Source organism: Oryzias melastigma, linkage group LG4 (genome assembly GCF_002922805.2).
Source record: "Oryzias melastigma strain HK-1 linkage group LG4, ASM292280v2, whole genome shotgun sequence".
Classification (NCBI taxonomy): Eukaryota; Metazoa; Chordata; class Actinopteri; order Beloniformes; family Adrianichthyidae; genus Oryzias; species Oryzias melastigma.
The window spans coordinates 30,765,084-30,786,933 of record NC_050515.1 but is presented as its reverse complement, the minus strand read 5'-3'; the positions used below and the strand labels follow the sequence as shown (position 1 = coordinate 30,786,933).

At 41.1% G+C, this 21,850-nt stretch overlaps 1 protein-coding gene across 1 annotated transcript; it reads right to left on the bottom strand.

Moving 5' to 3' along the window:
• Positions 1-1,380: 1,380 nt before the first annotated feature.
• LOC112137015 (homeodomain-interacting protein kinase 2) lies at positions 1,381-3,113 on the bottom strand (the record flags this gene model as incomplete). The annotated part of the gene is given in 1 exon segment (XM_024259110.2): positions 1,381-3,113. A coding segment is annotated over 1 exon segment (1,188 nt), but the record flags the coding sequence as incomplete, so codon positions are not given.
• Positions 3,114-21,850: the final 18,737 nt, after the last annotated feature.

The following is a 21,850-nucleotide window of genomic DNA, read 5'->3' as shown; positions in this document are numbered from 1 at the left end:
AGCTTCCACCCCCCACCTCCTCCTCCCCCTTTACAGAAAATAACAATAGCTAAAAATAATCAACAATCTTTGTTACAGGAATTCGTCGTCGTCAGCGTGGATGATCAAAACATCCCAGGGATCATATGTTCCTGGGCTTGTTTGATGGACATCAGCTTCTGGAACATTGTGTGTTTCGGCTGCTGGTGAACTGTCCAGTTTGTTGTCAATGTCAGGAGCGCTGGAAGTGTCCGTGTTCATCTTCACAGGTTCAGTCTCGGTTGCAAGAGGACTTCCACAATGGGGTTTACCCTCAGAGCCTCGAGAGGGGCTTTGGCTGACATTTTCACCAATTACCTTTCTCTTTTTGGCTGGGGACGCATGTTCTTCTGAACTCTTTTTTCTCTTCAGAAGAGGCTTTTCGCTTGGTAACTTTTCCTCAGGCGGTGACTGTACATCTTCAGGAGTGTCTTCTGAACAAATCTTTCTTTTCTTTTGTACAGGCGAGATGCTCTCTGACTCTGTCTCTGACCTGAGTTTGCTTTTCAGGACAGTGTGCTTTGGCAATGACTCTGATGCCTGTGAGGAATGTGCGTTTTTAACTTCCTGGTTAACCTCGGATCCTGAAGAAAGGCTTTGGCTGACATTTTCACCAATTACCTTTCTCTTTTTGGCTGGGGACACATGTTCTTCTGAACTTCTTTTTCTCTTCAGAAGAGGCTTTTCGCTTGGTAACTTTTCCTTTGGCGGTGACTGTACATCTTCAGGAGTATCTTCTGGACAAATCTTTCTTTTCTTTTGTACAGGCGAGATTCTCTCTGACTCTGAAGAAGAGCTTTGGCCGTCATTTTTACCAAATGCCCTCCTCTTTTTGGGTGGGGGCGAGACATCTTCTGAACCACTTTTTCTCTTCAGAAGAGGCTTTCTGACGTCAGACAAGTGCTTGTCCTCACTAATCCTGATCTTGTTTGGTGCAGACAACTTGCTCCTCAAGTCTGACTCTGAAATGTGTTTTCTTTTAAGATGTGGGATGTTTTGGATGTTTCTATTGTCCTTCTTGAAGACGTTCCTTTCAGTTTTTCCAGGCCAGGCTCGGCTAAAAGTAGAAGTGGCATCAAAACATGGGCGCTTCGTGGAGACATTTTCAACATTTGTCTGATGTTGAGATTTGTCTCTTGGACAGGTCGGGTTCAGATTCTTGTCAATAGCATCCCGGATAGAGTTGACAAACATTTCAAATCCCTTTGAGGAGAATTGTATCCCATTCTCTTTGAAGAGACCACTTTCAAACGGTGTCAAACCTCGATGTTCAATCACACAACCATTGAATTTTCCAGCGTTTAATTGGACAGTTGTGTTAACCATGTTCCTATCTGTATTAATCTTCATTGGATCAAATTCCGCCCAGGTCAGTCTAGGAGTTATGGAGGAATATGCGATTTTCATCCTGGGAGAAGTCTCATGAATGCGGATCAGGTCCTTCACCATTTCAGAGGTTAGATCGGAGACATTCCTGTTTCCCAGGTCGTTGCCGCCGACATGGAGAACTAAAATGTCTGGAGATCTCCCCTGTCTGGAAACCTCACTATTAAAAGTATCCAGGACATCCTTCCAGTGCATGTTTACCTTTCCAATCCAGGTTATTCTTGCATTGAGTCCAAGGTTTTCTCCAAAGCATTGATTTGCTGTTTGTTGTGCTCCGATGACGTAATACCCTGATCCAATGATCCAGACTGTGGGCGGCGTTCTTTCTTTACCAGAATGGCATGGTAAATCCTTCTTTTCCATCTTTGCTGATGAAGGGGGCATTTCCTGTCTTGTAGAAGTATGGACATTTCCTGTAGAGCTTCTTGGGAGATCCCAGTTCCTTCTGAAAAATGGATGCTGCAGCACCTGACGAAGAGGAATTCTTTCTTCAGGATCCAAGAACATCATTTCTTTAAGCAGGTCAATAAAATGTTCCAAGTCTATCTGTTGAGTCTTGTTGCAAATTCCTGACTTCCGTTGGTGTTTTCTGAGGACATCTGGTGAAACTAATGTCACCTCTTTTGGGGTTTTCACTCCAAATTCTGTTGGAGTCTTCAAAACCCACTTGTTTGTCTTACTTTTCAAGTAAAACTCTTTAGTTATGGATCCGTCGTTGAGGAGACGTTCTGGAAAGTCTCCGCAATTATGTGTGATGTTCCGGATCACCTCATAAGCATTATCGGCACTGTAGAGAGGAAATCCAAGGAACATTTCCGCAACAATGCAACCAAGGGACCAGACGTGGGATTTTTCAGTGGTCCATGAACCCACAAGTTTCTCTGGGGCCATGTACCACCTGAAATGCCCACCAGCACCCTTAGAAAATGTCTCAAATCGACTGTATTCCGTAGATATGATCCGTTGTTTGTGGTTTCTTTTGACAGTCAACTGGATTCTTTCAGGCGTCAGAATTCCATGAAGACTTTTGGGATTATCTAAAGCAGTTACCACCCGACGCAGAATGGAACGGATCTCATTCAGGTCAAACGAAGCAACTGCTTTCGTACGCAAAATTTCCCAGAGGGAAACTTCTTCTGGTCGGTCTTTCTTGAAGCGATACATTGTGTACTCGGTAAGATCGTCGGTATATTGGGGCTTTTGAAAATCTTCAGGGGCGGTCTTGAACGATTCCAAAGTGATTTCCTTTCGATACAGAGGAGCCTATAAGACATCTGGCTCCTGGTCTGATGATGTCAAATTAGGTCATTAGGTTCTGCTGACTGTGGAGGTCATTAGAGTCCAGTGAACTCATTGGTACTAAGGGATCCAAAGTGTGCCAAGAAAATATCCCCACACCAACATTTTTGCATCTTCTTTTGTCCAGTTTACATGAGTCTGTGGGAACTGTAGCCTCAGTTTCCTGTTCTTAGCTGACAGCAGTGATACCTGATGTGTTCTTCTCCTGCTGTAGTCCATCTGCATCAAGGTTTGACGTGTTTTGCCTTCAGAGATGCTCTTCTGCAGACTTCGGTTGTAACCACTTGAGTTACTGTTGCCTTTCTATCAGCTGGAACCATTCTGGACATTCTCCTCTGACAACTGCAAGACATTTCTGTCCACAGAGCTCTCTGGATATTTTCTCTTATTCTCACCATTCTCTGTAAACTCTAGAGATGGTTGTGGGTGAAAATCCCAGTGGACCAACAGTTTCTGAAATCCTCAGACCAGACCGTCTGACACCAACAACCACGTTCAAAGTCACTTTCTTCCTCATTCTGATGCTCAGTTTGAACTGCATCTTGACCATGTCTGTATGCCTATATGCACTTAGCTGCTGCCATGTGATTGGCTGGTAAAGGAGCAGTTGGACAGGTGCCTACAAAGTGGTTAGTGGGTGTAGATTTAGTTATTTCAAATCTGTGATTCAGTCAGACATACTCTGACTGACCTCATCACTCAAGAGAAAAACCAAGAATGAACTTTGAATGATAAAAAAAGTCTTTATCTTCCTTGCTCTCAGTGGGGATTTAAAGAAACATTTTAGATTTTTTTCAGAAGAAAGTGATGCAACATAAAGGCAATCCCTCTTGTAAAGAAAGAGGATCATTCAATTGATTCTGACTGACAGTGCTATTAATGAAGGTTAGCAAGTCTAAAAAACGGTGATTTAAAACTGAAGTTGGTGTTTACTGATTTATTTTCTGTGTCAGTATCTTTCTCATGACAACTTGTTGCTTGATGAAATGTTCTTCATCAATAAATTGGATTAGTTTGAACTGAAAATGTCTATTTTTGTCCTTGTATTTGTAGAGGAACAGTTGGGGGATTCTCTTACGTTCACATTTGAATTCCAGCTCTGCCTGGAAACAAGCTGAGCTGCTGCTTTACATTGATGCTCATGAATGTTCACACTTGAAAATCAATTCTCAAATCATCCCTCATCTTATTATCAGCTAATGACTCACACATGCTTCTAGATTTAATGAGGTTTTTAAGGTGGTTGCGTCGGAAGCACATTGTACACCAGTCATAAAGAATCATATCACATACATTTGTGTTTATAACTCACAGGATGATGCTCTTTGATCCTGTTAATCACGCTGACGTTTCCAAACCATTCCGACTCATTTTCATATTCTTGGAGGAGAGATGCAGAGGCTTCAAATATTCAGAATGTGCTGGTGTATACGTTGAAGTGATCAGAGCTCCATACGGCTGTCCCGTAAAGGTATGGAGGCGTTCAGGGCATCTCATCCCTTAACAGGATCAGGATCGTCTCTGATCTGCTGCTCGGTGGGTTTCTGTCCTCTCAGTTGGCTTTGCAGGGTGGTGGGGGCTTCTGAGGATGTTGGCACATGGCTCACATGCTCACTGAACATGTTCATAAAAAATGCATTCGCACAGCAAGCAGCTACCTAATTACTACAGCTCGCCTGAAACGCTGATTATAGCAGACCGATGGGGCTAGTTATACTTTTTCAATTTGATTGTTTTTCTACCAAATAATAGCAGATACTGAATTAAGTTGACGGCACGGACTTTGGGGACCCGTGGTTTAATAGGAACAGCCAGTATGTCAAAAAATGACGAGTTGGGGAGACTCAAAACATCAAGAAGTGACAAGGAGGGATCTAATAGAGTGGCATTCGTGCTTCTGTTCTGGAGGGGGATAGCTGGGGCCATATTTGAATGTGTCCTTTTTCTGAGTTGTTGCTTGGACCACTCCTCTTCATGTTGTCTGTCCTTGAGGATGGTTGTCGTTCATTCCCCTGTCTCAGAGGAGGGTCACCATGGTTACTACCCTTCATGTTTCCTGTTGCCTGGAAGGGTCACCGTGTTCGCTCCCCTTCAAGTTTCCTGTTCCTGGGTAGGGCCACCATTGGTTGCTCCCCTTCATGTGTCCATTTCCTGGGGAGGGCCACCATGGTTGCTTCCCTTCATGTTTCCTGTACCTGGGGAGGGCCACCATGGTCGCTCCCCTTCATGTTTCTTTTTCCTGGTGAGGTCCACCATGGTTGCTCCGCTTCATGTTTCCTGTTCCTGGGGAGGGCCACCATGGTTGCTCCCCTTCAGTTTTCATCTCTGTCATTAACCCTCAGTGTATTTATGAGTCTGGTTTTCAGTTCTTCAATGTCAGGTCATCTGCTATACCACCAGTTTTGTTGTTCCAATGATTTTGTCAAGCCTGGTCTCCCAGATATCGGGCCCTTCACCACCTGTTTCTGACTAAATTGTCCTGCTTATGACCAATCAGGAAAAGCATGTGTTCCAGTGTCTTGGAAGCCTGAAGGAGGAATGCCGATCAAATTCTTTCCGGACTCTCCCGGATGCTGTGCCACATGGAGGCTTTCCTCTCTGATTGATGGTTTTGATTTCTCACATTTTCCTTCTTACCAGTGTGTGTAGCCTCAACACTTTAAAAGCAAAATCCCTGGTAAGAGTCAACATAGTTCTTTTTGTCTCTTTTTCACAATAACAACTGAATGCTGATGAAAAAACAGCCAAGATTCCTCAGTTATTTCAGGGCAGCTCTGAGGTCTTTGAGTGGAAACTATTTCAAGTTTTCTGAGAGTTTACGGTCTTATCACTTTGCTTTTAAAGCTTTAAAATCATGTTGACAGAAGTGGTCACCCTGGTGGCCAAAAGCATTAAGGAGAAGCCGCTCTGGCCATGTCGTTTTGAGCTGAGAGCTGAACGTGTGTAATGTGTCAGATAAAGTGTTTCAGTGAATGAAGAAGCTCGGAGCACATGGCCCAGACGCATGAGCGCTCCTGTGAGTGCCTCCGTTTTATCAGAGTCAGTGGCTCATTGTGACCTGTTGTCAACAACACTTCTCTGCCAGAGAAGTGCTGACATTCAGCTCTCTTTGGCCAAGTCTGATCTAAAAGAGGGAAAGAGGAAACCATGCATTCATCAGAACGTATAAATCATGGAGTGCAATCAGTGAAGGGTAAGAAATCATACCCAAAATCTGCTTTTTGAGACATTCTTCTTTTTTTTTTTGGCATCCTGAATGTTCCTTTTATGCCGTGATGGATCTGTGGTATTAATAAACGACGTCTGGAGTCTGCAGTTTATGTGCTGCTAACAGCAAACACACTCGGAGGGAAACTGCTGCTTTCAGTCGTAATGTTTCCACAGCCTCCTGTCCTTCACTACAATATCTGCCTAAAGCCTTGAGTGAGCTCTGACTCAGGTTTTGGTTATCATTTAAAGTGCTAAAAACCCCAGACTCACAAAACTCAGGATATGTTTTTTTTCTTTACTAATGTTTAACTTTTAACATTCTGTTGGTCAAAAATGACCTGCCCCACTAAAGACCCTAAATAAAGTAATTTCATTGAATTTTACATCTAAAATCTATTCTTAATTCTGAATCAAATTTTTTAAAACATATAATAAAAAGACAATGACCTGTGAACATTTGCTCTCACACAGAAAAGGTTAATAATTGTTATGACATAAATGTGAAGTAATTAACATAACTTTGATTTATGTTGAGAGAGAAATTCTGTGTCAGCTGTTTATCTTATAACAGTTTTAGGAAGTGAACAGTACTTTTCTCATTAAATGACAAAACCACAAAAAGTTGCTTTGACTGTCAAACGTTTTCAGTATCAACTACTTATTAAAGGATGACTGTTTGTTCAAATGTGAGGATGGACTTTACAGATGTATTTCTCATTTGTGCAGCACACAGCTTTCATCTTCCATGGACAGAACTGGCACCTCTTTCCTTTGACTGACCAACTGCAGCCTTGAGTGGATCCAGTGTGTGTGTAGGTTTAGATTCTTTAAGTGTTTGTGTAGTTATACAAGAGTGTGTGTAGGTCTGAGTGTGTACCTGTAGCTGTAGCTGTGCAAGTGTATGAGCAGGTGTGAAGGAGTGTTTGTATTGGTTTGATTGTGTAGTTGTAGGTATTCAAGAGCGTGCTTATATGTTTGAGTGTGTACTTGCAGGTGTGCAAAAGTATGTGTAGGTGTGAAAGCATGTTTGTATAGGTCTGATTGTGTACCTGTAGGTGTGCAAGAGGGTGTTTAGGTGTGCAAGAGTGTGAGTATAGGTCTGAGTGTGTACATGTAGGTGTTCAAGAGTGTGTGTAGGTGTGCAAGAGTGTTTATGTTTAGATGTGCAAGAGTGTGTAACTGTAGATGTGCAAGAGTGTGTGTATAGGTCTGTGTGTGTACATGTAGGTGTGCAAACTTGTATGTAGATGAGCAAATATGTGTGAAGATGTGAAGTGCTGTATGTGAGTACGTACAAATCGGGGTGTGTATGCAGATTGTGGTTGTAGATGTGTGTGTGTAGGTGTGTGTGTATGTATATGTGAATTACAAAGGCTTTGTGTGTATTCTTAAACTTGTCCTTGTTTTCAGATCACAGATCAATAATGTCCCAATAGACTCTCTTTTTTCCTAGTGGTATACAGTCCACATGTAAACATAAACAAAAACAAAGTGTCACTTCTTGTAATGATGGATTCACTTTAGGACAGATCATCAAACTCAATAGTTGGAAAAGGATAGATTAAGGTATTTTTTCTTCAACAAAACATGGTAGTGGGTCGTTTTTACTCACATGGGTTCACATGTTTGTTTGGCATTTTTTTCTCTGATCCTCATGAGAGCAGAATTGGCTGCAAATCTAACTAGATGTTCTTGTTTGTGATGTCTATGTTTCTTATTTCACTGCCTTGGTCTCAAATCCCAAACTTTCCCAAAAACTGCAGTGATTGGCTTCACATGCAGGCCCCGTGTGCACGTACCGATAAAAGTGTTGGCGGCACACTCATTTCTGCAGGAGCGCTATCCTGTCCTGGTGGTGGTTGGCTTTAGATAAGGATGTCTATAATCTCAGCTCTTCTTATCATGCTGGTACAATAACATGACCCTAATCCTACACCGCAGTAAATAGATTCTTTAAAATCTGTATTGGTTCTGCAGCCAAGCAGAGTTCCCTTATCGTCCTCTGACTGCTCCTTAAGGATCTCTCCTTTCTGGTGATAAAAAGTTGTAGAAAATGTAGTTACCATTTCAATCTGAGGCTTTAGGCGATGCTCAGGGCACTGCAGTCTCATCAGACGTTTCATCATCCTGTCAGCTTGTGTCTGCTGTCTTTATTCATCCAGGTAACAAGAGAAAACCTTCAGTTCAGAGCCTTTTTGACAAAAAAAAGGTCAGAAGTCCTAGCTCTCCAAAAATCAAAGTGTGTATTCAAAGTGTGTAGATGTATGTATATGAGCTCAGATCTGAGCTTTGAAAGATGGCTGGCTGTTTGGTCACTTGCAGATTCTTCTCTATGAGGGTTTAAACAGCTCCTCTGTCTCTCCCTGGGCTCTTTTTCTCTCTGCTCTGGCCTCAGATGTGCGCTTCAAAGTGCGTCACAGATCCGGCTGTTTATTCCCAGCCTTCCTCCAGGCCTCATTTCTCCTGACCATCACTTTCATTTGCCACAGTAGTTTTGATGGCCTGTCAGCTCCACCATACATTTAAAGTCCCCCTATGACATTTTTTTTTATTTAAAATACGTTCCCACCGAGCCAGCAAGGCTAAGAGAGCCCCATATGGTTTAAAAGTGTGCAGAAAATGTGCCCCCCCCAATGGGTTTCTCTGCAGTTTCTGTGGTGAACCCACCTGTGTTTGCCCACATCAGCTTAAGTGGATAGTAGGTGAGTTGGCTCACTATGCTAGCCAGCCTCCAAGTGGACGCATAGCATGCTGTGAACTCTGCTGAAGCTAGCTAGTGAGCTCTGCTGTATTGAGCAAGCAAGCTCTGCTGTAGCAAGCTAGCAAGCTCCACTGTATTGAGGTAGCGAACTCCGTTGTATCAAGCTAGCAAGCTCCACTGTATTGAGGTAGCGAACTCCGTTGTATCAAGCTAGCAAGCTCCACTGTAGCAAGCTAGCGAGCTCTGCCGTATTGAGCTGGCGAGCTCCACAGTAGAGAGCTAGCAAGCTATGGTATATCAAGCTAGCAAGCTTCGCTGTATTGAGCTAGCGAGTTCTGCTGTACTGAGCTCCACTGTATAAAGCTAGCAAGCTCCACTGTAGCGATCTAGTGAGCTCTGCTGTCCTGACTAGTGTAGCCAGTGTCAACTTAAGCTGATGTGAGCAAACACAGGTGGGGCCATCATAGAAACTGTGAACAAACACATTGGGGGTCCACATTATCCATTTTTAAACCAGATGGAGCCTATCTGACCTTGATGACTGGCCGTTAGTGTTCTAATTATGATTATGACGTTTTTAACTAAAATCCCACAACCTAAATGTCTTAAAAATGTCATTTTTGGAGGGGTTTAGTGCATGTGCAGCAGAGCTGTTGTGACGTAAAGAAGGCTCAATAATTCAGACAATCTGTCTGTTTGATTGACAGAGATTTAAAAGGAGAAATACTCAGAAATGCAAAAAAAAAAAAAAAAGATTTCCTATTTCATTTGTTCTCTCTCCGGGATTTTCATCAGAGCGGGATTTTAAAGCTGGAGCAGCGTGCATGTTCTCTTGTAGCATGCGCACATTAGCACAAGCAGCCGTAAAGGGAAGAGGGACAGTACAACATCTCATACGATCAGAGATCTCTCACCTGGTGCAGCGACAGCTCTGGACTGTGGAGCTCCTCGGCCTCAGCTGAGTGGATTAATTACTTCTACACGGTATGGATCCACAGCTGAAGCTGCTGATTGCCTTCAGCTGCCAGGTGACAAACCTAACAGTAATTGTTGACCTTAAAGCAACCTCATAAAGGAAACTGACCATCTGTCAGCCCTGACGAACATGCTAAATTAGGTGATTATAAGAGTTCCTGCACATCTTCCTGCCTTCCAGCTCACACAGCTGGCTTGAAATAAGCAGAAAATAGTTAATAACTGGTACTTTTCCTTTTTACTCCTCGTTCTTTTCAAAGTTTAGCTGAGACAGCACATTGTTTCCCATCATGAATACAAGTCAAATATTAATGACTTTTCTTTTTCCACTGATGGGTTCTCGTGAACGTCTGAAAATAGCTGCAGAGATCTTGGGAGACAGCATTGCGTAAGAGGGTCCATGGTGTAATCACTTTCATAACTTATTCATTCATGAACAATGTTACACAACATGAGAAATGAAGAGTCAATCTTCATTTTTTTCTTTTCTTAGGAAGAGAGTTTGTCAGCTGTTGGAGTTAAAACACAGTTTCCTTTACTTGTAAAAATGCAACCTGGTATCAAATGTAACATGAAAGCATCTGTTCCTGCAAGTTCAACAGGAAGGTAGAGCCTCTGATGCTGCAGTGAGTCACAATTCCTCACTCAGGGACAAATATTGTTTAGAAAATGTCAACAACATTTCGATTCAATTATGAAATAATTGAGGGAAAAAAGATGGCACCATAAATTCTCATTTTATTTTACTTTGCATCAAGTCCATCAGAAAATTGCACCATGGGGATCTAAGATTTGAATAGAAAAAGTTGAAAAGCTGTAAAATGACTTAAGGATGCTGAAGGTCAAAGCAGACCATCATATTCCTCATAGAGTTGGATGTGAATGACAGAAATGCAAATATGATACAGAGCAGGAGACAAAAGAACTGGTGACATAAAATATGAATCTGGATGAATTGCTAAGGATTACAGCTGCTGGCTAACATGGACGCACGAGTTTCATGAAGGTTACTTCTTGATCTCAAGACCTTCCAAGGACTCAGAGTGTTAACGCTGTCAGTCATCTTTCAAGTTTACAACAAATCAAATTTCATCAAAACTTCAGTCTGAAGCTTTTGGATATCAAAAGACCTCTTTTAGCCGTAAGTGACGATACTGGAAGAATACATTCTGATAAAACGAGTGTGACGGGATATTAACAAGCTCATATCAAATCCACTTTTTGAGCTTCTAAGTATATTATACTGTTCATTCCTCACTATAAAGAACCCCAAAGTGGTATTTCGATCCGTTCACACATTTCTGAGTAATCCTCTAAAAACCTGAGCTCTCAGCACCTCGAGTTGTCTTTATAATGATGGTGAAGATTATCATTCCTCTGATTAACATGGTGAAAATGAGAGGAAGAAGGACATTAATAAAACACAGAAACACGTAGTTGCTTGTTATTGCTATTAGAGCAACTGAGGCTTTAAACTGCACAGAGCATACGGCCTTCACAGGGCTGCTGAAAAGTTATCCTCAGGAAAAATTACATTGTAATGTCCCATTTTCTATTTACTTTACCAAAGTGATAAATAAGAGGCTGGAAGCTTCTATTTTTAGCATGTTTAGAAATATAGTCTACAAGTCTAAATCCATCTAGATCCTGCTGGCCCATAAAATACAAGATATCATATTTTCCATTAGTCATAATTGGAAAACAGACTTTGGGATTTATTCTGTTTCTATGATCCGATTGTGGAGATAAAGTTTCCCAAGAGATTAGAGGATTTTTTAGATTGTATCAAGGAAGCTATCTTTTTTTATTTCTGTTAGGTTGAACTTTAAAGGGGCCCTACCATGAAAATTCTACTTTTTGAGGTTTTAAATGCACTTTACTGTTCATTCCTCTCTATAAAGAACCCCAAAGCAGCATTTTGATCAGTTCCTGCATTTAAGAGTAATCCTGTAAAAACCTGCACTGTCTGCAGCAGCCCCTCCCATACCCACGAAAACAAGCGGGTGAAACGTGCTGATGTAAGATCGATGTCGACAGCTCCCTCCAGGAAGAGTCTGTGCTGCAAGCTCCGCCCCCAGACTAACACAACGCCCAATTTATCCCCTTATCCACTGATGACCAGCAAAAAAAAACCTTTAATTTTAGATGCAGGATACCGTATATCTTCCAAGTATTGTCCTGTCTTTAATAAATTCCAGCTCAAATAGGAGTTTGTTGCTTTAGGCGCGTCGCTCCTTTAAGAACCCCCGTCCCCCTAAACTCCCGCCGTGGATGAGCTGCATGTGTGTGTTGTGTAGTGATGGCCAGGCCAACTAAAGGTAGATATATCGTATGTGCATCCATCTTTGAAGAAGTTTGGATTATTTTGGTGGGAGAAATACAGACATGCTGTCACAGACTTTAGAATGACGTCATGAAGAGGACTGTAGTCGCACGCAGCGGCAGGCGGAGCTTCAGGAATCGAGCCGTTTTACTTCCGGGTAGGGAAAAACTCACAAAATATAACTAATATTTCATAAATAATTAATTTTTTAGTGGTCCAAAGGTAATATATGATCATATATATATAGATATAGTTCACTCTGATAGGCTTAACAAAATCATGGTACGGCCCCTCTAAAGAGTACTGTGGCGATCACTTTATTAACCACTTATCCCTTCTTTGACTTCTCAAAACGTTTCCACCTATAACGCAATTGACATAATTCCTTGTTGACAGTGATATAAAAGGAGAAATAGTCGGAAATGCAAAAATGAAATGATTTCTTAGTACAAGTGTTGTCTCTCATAAGAACAAATGCCACACAGACATTCAAAACTCAAAAAACCAGATCAGATCAGGCTCACCTTGTCAGTAAGGAGCCATTATCCCGTCTTTACCAAGGACTAGAGCAGGGGTATTCAAGTCCAGGCCTCGAGGGCCGGTGTCCTACATGTTTTCCAACCAACCTTCCATTGAAGCTCCTTATCTGCTGCTAATTTCCAGGATCAGGTATGTTTAGCCAATAAGGAGCTTCAATGGAAGGTTGGTTGGAAAACATGTATGACACCGGCCCTCGAGGCCTGGACTTGAATACCCCTGGACTAGAGTGTTAGAGTTAGCGTCCAGTATGACAGCATCACCCATGCATCCTGGAACTCCAGATTTTTTGCTGATTTTTGTACAACCTCAGTTATTGGTCTTGTGCTATTTATTTTCTATTCCATGTACGGTTGTAAAGATGGACTTTCAAAAACCAAAACCATCACAACAGAAGAACCAGATTGTATTCAAATGAAAGAGAAACATCAGGTTTTGTGTGTTGGAGTAATATTAGAGAACAAAGGTGTTCACTCCTCCTCATGTGCATCACATGGAGCAGACTGAAGTGGTTCACAGGCTGTTTTATCTCAGCTGTGGCCATGATCCAGATGATGTAACATCTCAATGGAAATATCATCAAGGGACCTCAGCATCAAACAAACAAGGCTCCAAAACACACCTTAAATATTAATTCAGTGATGCTGCTTACGTAAGCCTCCGCACCACCGGGATGGAGGCAGACACGTGTTCAGGAGGAGGTGAGAGCTCCATACTACTCTCCTCTGCTTTGAAACGTCTGACTCATATTGATTGTTCATGTAACCTTTGCTGTTCCTCTCTGTTTTCAGTGGTACATTTGGGGATTTTAAAGGCAAAAGTCACTCAGAACACCAAGATCCACTCCAGTTCTCCTTAAATCAGACCAGACTTTGTCTCTTCGTAGAGGTGAGGTTTCACAGGAAGCGTTTAATCTTGACAAAATCTGCAGATGACTTAAATATTTACTTAAGGTGTGCACAGATACTTAATCTGATGTTATTCACTGCTTCCTCGTTGTAGCTGTGAAATAGTTACATCCTCTCTGTGAGACAAAACTCCGGGGAAATATTCTAAACAGTTTTACGGCGTCTATCAGTGGAACCTAAATATTTTTGCAGCAGGATGGTGGGAGTTCGTGTTTTTAGAGGATGCCTATAGAACACACCAAAAGGAGCTGAGAATGCTGACTGCTGCTTTCCTCTGATGTGTGGAGCTTTATGTGGAGCACTTGTTATAACAGGACGTCAGAAAAAAGTTTCAGATTTGTTTTTACTGCCAATTCAACAAATCATTGGAGGTTTATTGAGATTTAGCTACTTTATAAATGTCCTCTTAACCCTTTAACTGCCCGCTCAACCAAACAGTGGAGCACATTTAGAAAACATGTTAAAACATTGATTGTGGGAATTACTACCCAAACGCAATAAGAGGCAGAAAAAAATAGTTCATTTTGCCTTAGTTGGGTAAGTAAATGGATAAAGAATCGTCCATCCATCCATCCATCTATTCATCTGTCCATCCATCCATCCATCCATCCAAAATTATTCCTTCAATTTGCTTTGGTGTCATTCTTTTCTGCAAATTGAACCTTTTAGTCTCTTTTAGACAATTTCTAAAAACATAGTTTTTCAATTAAGACCTTATCCCTGCAAGACTTAAAAAATGCATGAAATTCCGAGCAAACACATCCTTAGTAAAAAAAAAAAAGATCTATGTTTCAGAATAAAAATGCTATAATTGGCTAGTAATTATTGCAGCACTGGATTAAAGAAACACTATATGACATCTGGTCCGGATCTGGACGCCTCTCTGGAGAGGTGTTCTGGGCATGTAACACTGGGCGGAGGCCCCGGGGGAGTTGCAGGACACACTGGAGAGACTAAGTCTTTTGGGGTTCCCCCAGAGGAGCTGGAGGAAGTGACCGGGGAGAGGGAAATCGGGTCATCTTTGCTTAGACTGCTGCCTCGACCACCCGGTCCTGGATGAGCGGGAGAAGATGGATGGATGTATGTATATGCCAAAAAACAAAACAAAAAAGAAATTCTTCAAACATAATGTTTCTTAAGCGACATTGTGGCTTAAATCACAAAAACTCTGTTTGGCCAAAGCAAGCCCCAAAAGCTAGATTCACGCTGGAGAGGTGTAGCTAGTCCGGATCCAGTTATTGCATGAGCTTCAATGGCAATAGCTAATGAAGGAATCATAGAAGACAGGTAGATTTCACGGTAGAATGTTTGAGACATACATCATGACTTGCTACAAAGTATAATAAAGTAGAACAAAGGTTAATTTTTGAGATGTTGGGTGTGTCTTCAAATAACACAATCTTTGACATACAGTAACCCTAGAACCATTTATGCGATCAACATGAACCAGAGGACTCTGATGGGGAGAAAAGCAACGCAAAGTTTTCTAAAGCGACACAAACCTGCTTTTTTTCATGTCAGTTATCAACTGTGATTGAGTAAACACTTTGTCAATGTAAAGTTCCAGCTGGCAAAGCCAAGTGACCTCATATGGTTTGAAAGTGGCCAGAACATGTGGGCTCCAATGGGTTTGTTTCCGTGGTGGCCCCACCTGTTTGCAAACATTGTGGACACTCAGTGGGTAGGTTTGCTATGCTAACCAGCCAACTGGTGGACAGCATAGCTCGCTACAGCAAAGCTCAAAACATCAGAGCTCACTAGCATGCTACAGCAGAGCTTCCTAGCTCAATACAGCATAGCTCGTTAGCTTGATACAGAGGAGATTGCTAGCATGCTACAGCTAGGCTTGCGACAGCGGAGATTCCTTGAATACTATAGAGCATGCTAGCTCAATACAGAGGAGCTTGCTAGCTCAATACAGCGGAGCTTGCTAGCTCAATACAGCGGAGCTTGCTAGCTCAATACAGAGGAGCTTGCTAGCTCAATACAGAGGAGCTTGCTAGCTCAATACAGAGGAGCTTGCTAGCTTGCTACAGAGGAGATTGCTAGCATGCTACAGCAGACTTTGCTAACTTGCTACAGCAGAGATTGCTAGCTTACTATAGAGGAGTTTGCAAGCATGCTACAGTGGAGCTCACAAGCTCAATACAGCGGAGCTTGCTAGCTCGCTTCAATGAAGCTTGCTAGTGTTCTACAGTGGAGTTCGATAGCATGCTCCAATGGAGCACAATAGCATGCTACAGCGGAGCTTGCTTCAGTGAAGCTTGCTAGTGTTCGACAGTGGAGCTTGATTGCATGCAGAAGAGCTCACTAGGACGAAAGCTGTCCACCAGGCGTCTGGCTAGCATAGCGAGCCACCACTGAAACTGTGGAGAAACCCAATCAGGGCCCACATTTTCCGCCCACTTTCAAACCATATGGGGCCCATCTGACTTGCCGGCTGGGGTTTTGCATATCAGTGGAAGGCTGCTTTTCTCCTCTTCAGAATCAGTGATTACACAGTGATGGAAGATATTTTAGGATATTGTATCATTTGATTCATCACCTGTTTTTGGCTTAAAAAATCTGATTAAATTATATATATATATATTTTGACTGAATGGTTTTTATGCTCAAATTTTCTCTGAAAAAGTTCAGCATGACTATTTTGGACTCCTAAATAAATAATCATGTTTATTCAACCTTAGAAGATAAAATCTTGTTTCCTCAAACAGGAATCAAAGAGCCGGTTTGTTTACAGGCACAGACCACTGACAGTTCAGAAGTGAGCACAGCCATCATCACATCAAGAATCATTTGATTTCTCTGACAGAATTCATTACCCTGCATGTCCATTTTCTTCATCAAAGAGAATGTCCATTACCAGCTGAGACCTTATCGGGACAGCAGACACACTCTGAGGTGGGTTTTTCCAACCTCAGGCGGGGTTGTGGCGAGCTGCTGAGCACAGAAGATCAGGGCGCCGCCAAAAACATTTACAAACACTCTGACCAGCAAGCCTTTTATACATGGAGGAGGAATCTGCTTTGATGGTAGAAACACATACTGACTCTGTTATGGTGTTAAAGGCAGTAAAAGTGGGCCGGACAAACATGACCATCATGGTTTTGACCACATGAAGAGGATTTTCATGACATTTTACAGAGTAAGGCATCTTCTGTCAGGGGACTTGAAAGAACTTTTCTCCCAGATGAATGAAACTATTTTGGAGTTTAGCTATTATTTAAGCAATGTGCTAGCTTTTTTGGCTAATTCGGCATCTACAGAGGTTTTTATAGGCTAGTTTAGAGTTTGGATAATGTTTTAGCAACAGGCTAATGTTTTAGGCTAATTTAGTTTACTGAGGAATTTTAGGCTATTTTGGAGTTTAGCTAATATTCAAGTCATGAGCTAGCTTTTTTTCTTTTTCTAGCTATTTTAGCATTTACTGAGGTTTTTATAGGCTAATTTAGAGTTTAGATTTTATTTTAGCAACAGGCTAATGTTTCTGGCTAATTTTGTTTACTGATTAATTTTAGGCTATTTTGGAGCTTAGCTAGTATTTAAATAACAAGCTAATTTTGCATCTACTATGGGTTTTTGGGCTAATTTGAATTTTAGCTAATATTTAAGCAACACACTAGACATTTTTGCAAAATTAGAATGTATTAGGGACCTTCATGCAATTTTACTACAAATTTTTCAGAAATTTTGGTCAACTTTAGCGTTCTTTCATAGTTCTTTATTGAAATTTCCAGTCAGTGAGCGAATTTAACATTTTGCCAAGTACTTTCGCATTTTTCAACAAATCTGGCTTCATTAGGAGGATTTTCACGACATTTTACAGAGTAAGCTCTGGTTTGTCGGGGGACTTGAAAGCACTTTTCTCCTAGATGACATGAAACAAATGACAAGAACTACTGACAAAAATGAATCTCAGAAAAGTGTTAATCGGGGCTGAGACAGCCTCAGTGAATGACTTCTTCTCCCTCTTCTAGAGTGAACGGCATTCCTCAGAGAAATTCCCTCTCCTTAAGTTCTGATGGTGCAGCAGCAGAGCACATTGATCTTCCACAGCAATTCAGTTGGGTTGAGATCTTTTTGTATGATTCATATCACGCTGCTCGTAGGATGCTTTCACAGCTGAAAGAAGGTGAACGTTCAGAATCGTCTCTGCAAAGATGCAGCTGGGAAGAGTCACTGCATGACTTCACAGAGGAGTCAAGCCTCCAGGCCTTTCTGGCTCTTTTTTTTCTAAGCCATGTGCTTGGAATAAATGGATGCTAATTGCTTCAATGTACTGCAAACACTGAAAAAAGAAAAAAACAACAACAATCACTTCAAGAGATCCATTTTTCTTCATAAAAATCCACTGCACCATTACTAACAGAATAAATAGGTTTTTGTTTTATGTTTTAAGTTACTAAATCTTTTGAACAGTTCATCATTAAAGTGAATGTTAGCTTTATGTTCTGGGAATTAATATAAAACTGTCTGAAGAAACAAGAAAACAAAACACTTTCAAGTGATGAATGCACACCAAAGAGTGCTGTCAGTCAGAGCTGGTTCACTCCCAGACATATTTATTAATTCAGAACACGCATGATGAGAAACTTTATTTTTTCCATCTGGTTTGTTCCTCGAGGGCGTGATCTTATCTCCAAGGTGTAACCCTTAATTTCTTACACACTTCTTCAAGCCACTTCTTTCCTTCGGTCGTCACAGACCGTCATCATTTTTTTCCTCCTCAGACTACATTTTTGTGTCCTGTCTATCACTGTTGATGTTCTGCAAACGTAAAACCGCCCCCTCTGAGCTTTCCAGTAGACTAATATTTGTCTTTCCACCTCCTCCCTCTCTCTGAACATCTGGTCTTGGGTTTTTGCAGCAACACAAACTTCCTTGGCAGGCGCTCACATCTTTTGATGATTGCATGCAAAACTGTAGCTAGTTTACTGGAACCATAAACCTTCTCCTGTGGCCACCAACATGAGGCTGTGCTGTCTTTGGTACGGACGACAGTCGTTGGAGCTCATCCAGCTGCTGGGTGTAGCACTGATGGGAGAAAAGAAATAGACGTTTAGCTGGAGTTAGACTGTCTATTGCAATTCCAGAACAATTTAACAAACATAAAAAATGATTGAAAAGTAAAAGATTACTCAGATAAATAAAGTTGAAAGGTTTTGTACTCTTGGGAACTGTATCCTCTTCTGCGCCCTTAACATGGGGTGTGTATTAACATACATATTACAGAATTAATTGTTTTATTAATCGTGCAGGTTAACGTGTCAGATTTCACAGCCCTAATATAAACATATAGACACTGTTGTAATTTAATTACTTGAGTATTTAAGTTACATTTATAAATCAATGTTTAATTGACAAAAAAGCATAAATATTGTGCATTTTTTTAACAATGTGGCTCTCGTTGGGTCCTGATCTGTTAGACACTACAACAAATGGCTCTTTCAGTGTTAAAGGTTGCAGATGCCTGGCCTAAACAGAGGAAGCGTTTTCTTTAACCGTTAGTTTTCTGGATGAGTTTACTGCCCTCGTGCTTCTTCATCTGAGGAAGACCAAGAATGAACACTGAGTGGTTGGACGTCCACGTCTGTGTTGCCAATGACTACACATCTGCAAAGTGTGCTGCTATTCGCTCGGAGGTGAAAAGCCTGGAGTTTGGTTCATTTTCCTCCATGTGATTGAAGCCATTACCGCTCCGGCTCCCAGCTCTGATTGAAGCCTCTTAGTCACAATGAGACTGACTCACTTCCAGTGAGGCAGGGTCAGCACAAGGTGCACAGTAATCACGCAGGAGAACCTTACAGCTAAACTCTGCAGGTCACAAAACGGCGCATTTCATTAGCAGCTCCATCTATGACTGCTCCAGTCAATCAAAGACATGCCAGGAGAGAGAGCTGTGAGCACAGAGTGTGTCTGCAGAACCTCAGACATATGACAATCACATGACGCTTTTCAATGCTTTTTAACCTGAACAAATGACTGTAAAAAGCATGTTCTTGAGCTTCTGCACCTCAAATCTTAACATCTGATGAGTCACATTCATGTTGTTGGTGTGACTCACGCCATGAGTGGGCTGTTAAAATGCTTTACAAATCATCTGAACATGGCAACTCTTAGCCAAAAATTCTAGTAAACCTCAGATGGAAACACATGTTCTCCGTTTGTTTAGAACGCAATGAGGCCACAAAAATGTGGACACCACTTCATCCCACAGTGATTCATCTGCCAGAGCATTCACTTTTTTATTTAGAAGTAGAGTGTGAGGTTAAATTTGTGTTTCCAAAATTAGTTTTTGAACATTATTTCATGTGCAGCTTGATCTGAGGCCTAAACTTTGGCTGCTTCCTTGACGGAAATATTCAAATGAGTCCGTTACTTTTGGCTGCTGTGGTCGTAGGAAACAGTGTAGATGTATGTAGAGCTTTATTATCTTAATACACATGTATCAAAGTCAAGGCCCGGGGGCCGGATCCGGCCCTCCAGGTAACAATATCCGGCACTCCAGATCATTTTATTTTATTGTTATTAATGGCCGGACGTTATCTTGAGCTTATTTTTAACTTGTATACTTTGGACAAAATGTATTTTTATGAAGAGTAAAATATTGAAAGTTATTTAATATTAAAGTTAATTTATTCTGGAATAATATTCCTGACTTTTTATTATTCATAATTATGTTAAAAAGTTATGGTTTTAAAGTTTTAAAAATGGTCCTTCTGCTAGATTTTTGGACTACTTTGGCATTTACTAAGATTTCTTTATGCTATTTTGAAGTTTAGCTAATATTTCAGCTACATGCTAGCTGTTTGGCTAATTTAGGCTTTTTTTGGCTATTTTGGAGTTTAGCTAATATTTATGAATATTTTGAAGTTTAGCAACTTTTTCAACTTTAGCGTTTTTAGCTATCAATTTCAGCATCTTCAGCTATCACCACTAGCATCTTCAGCTGCCAAATTCAGCTTACAGCATTCACACTAGCGTTATCACAGGTATATCTAGTTCATGATTATGTTAAAAAGTTACGGTTTTAACATTTTTAAAAAGTAGTTTTAGTGTTTACATAACATTTATCCTGTTCAGCCTGTGACCTAAGCTGTGTTTTGGATTTTGAACCCTTGAACGATTGAGTTTGACCCCCCTGCATTAGTAGAAGACCCAAGTGCTTTACAGTCCCAGTTCCTTTCACACACTGATGGCGGCTCCGCTCCCTAACACTGGTGCTAACTTATAACCACCAGGAGCTACGTGGGGTTCAGGGACACTTGTACACATGGATGGACAGGACGGTAACTGAGCTTGCTATTTTCTGATAAGAGGTCGTCCGTCCTTCCTCTGTACCACTTAAGAAAACTGAGAAAAAAGGCACAGAAAGTAAAAAAAAAAACACATGATAAGGAACCAAATGAACTATTTCAGAGCACATTTCAACCTTTAAATCATTCTAAATCGCAAACCAGCCACCAAAATGCCACAAGATACAGAATAATAATGAATTAAATGCATTAATATCAAAGGAGATGATCAGAGCAGCCGCAAAACAAACAGCAGCCTTTAACTCCCATTCACAGCATAAATTCATAAATGTTCATTTGACTAGACTAGACACAGTTTTATTAATAATAGCAAAAATGTTTTCTCAAGATTTTCAATCATTTTCAGTGCAAATAAACCTCAAACACTTCCACTGTGGCGCCAACATCTGCAATGAAAAAAGTGAAACATTGGATAAATTAACAAAAGTTCTGTAAGTTTTGCTATGATTTTTGTTTTGTTTTCATCAAATTGAAATTAACTCAAAAATGTAATCTGATAAAAACATTTACCTAGAGCGTGTTTGATCCAATGTTTCACTTTTTACAGGGCAAACTTATAATTAAACATTCATTTTAGCCACAGCATTTATTCTCTGTGTCCTTATTAGTCTGTCAGTTTCCACTTACTTCCCTCAAACCCACAGCATCTCAGCCGTGTGTGTAAACGCTCTGAAAGTGTGTGAAAGCAGCTTCAACAGAAACCACAGCTGAGAGCTTTTAGTGTCAAATTAAGAGCTGACTTGTTAAACTAAAAAAAAGGCAAATGAAAGCAAAATTCACTGCAACACCTTCCTGTGTGACAGCTGACTCAGGATCTTCTAAGCTCTGGAAGCCAACTGTTGACACAATTCAGTTCAGATGAACCAAAGCTAAAGATTAACATGTTTTACAAGCTGGATTCTCACTTTAACCCTTTAACCCCGCAGCTTCAGTCTTTATGTTCTTTGATTTACTGTTACTTTTTAATTGTTAACATGATCATTCAAGCAGATTCTGAAGGACGAACGCGGATCAACGAGGTTAAAGTTTTTGAGGGGCTTAGAGGAAGAGGGTGAACAGGATGATGGGAAGTGGGGACAGGGTTGCAACAATTCCGCCCACAACTCAGAGTCGAATTTTATAATGAACCCCTGCCGCTATGCAGAAACTATGTCCTGAGACAGGTTTTTTTTTTTTG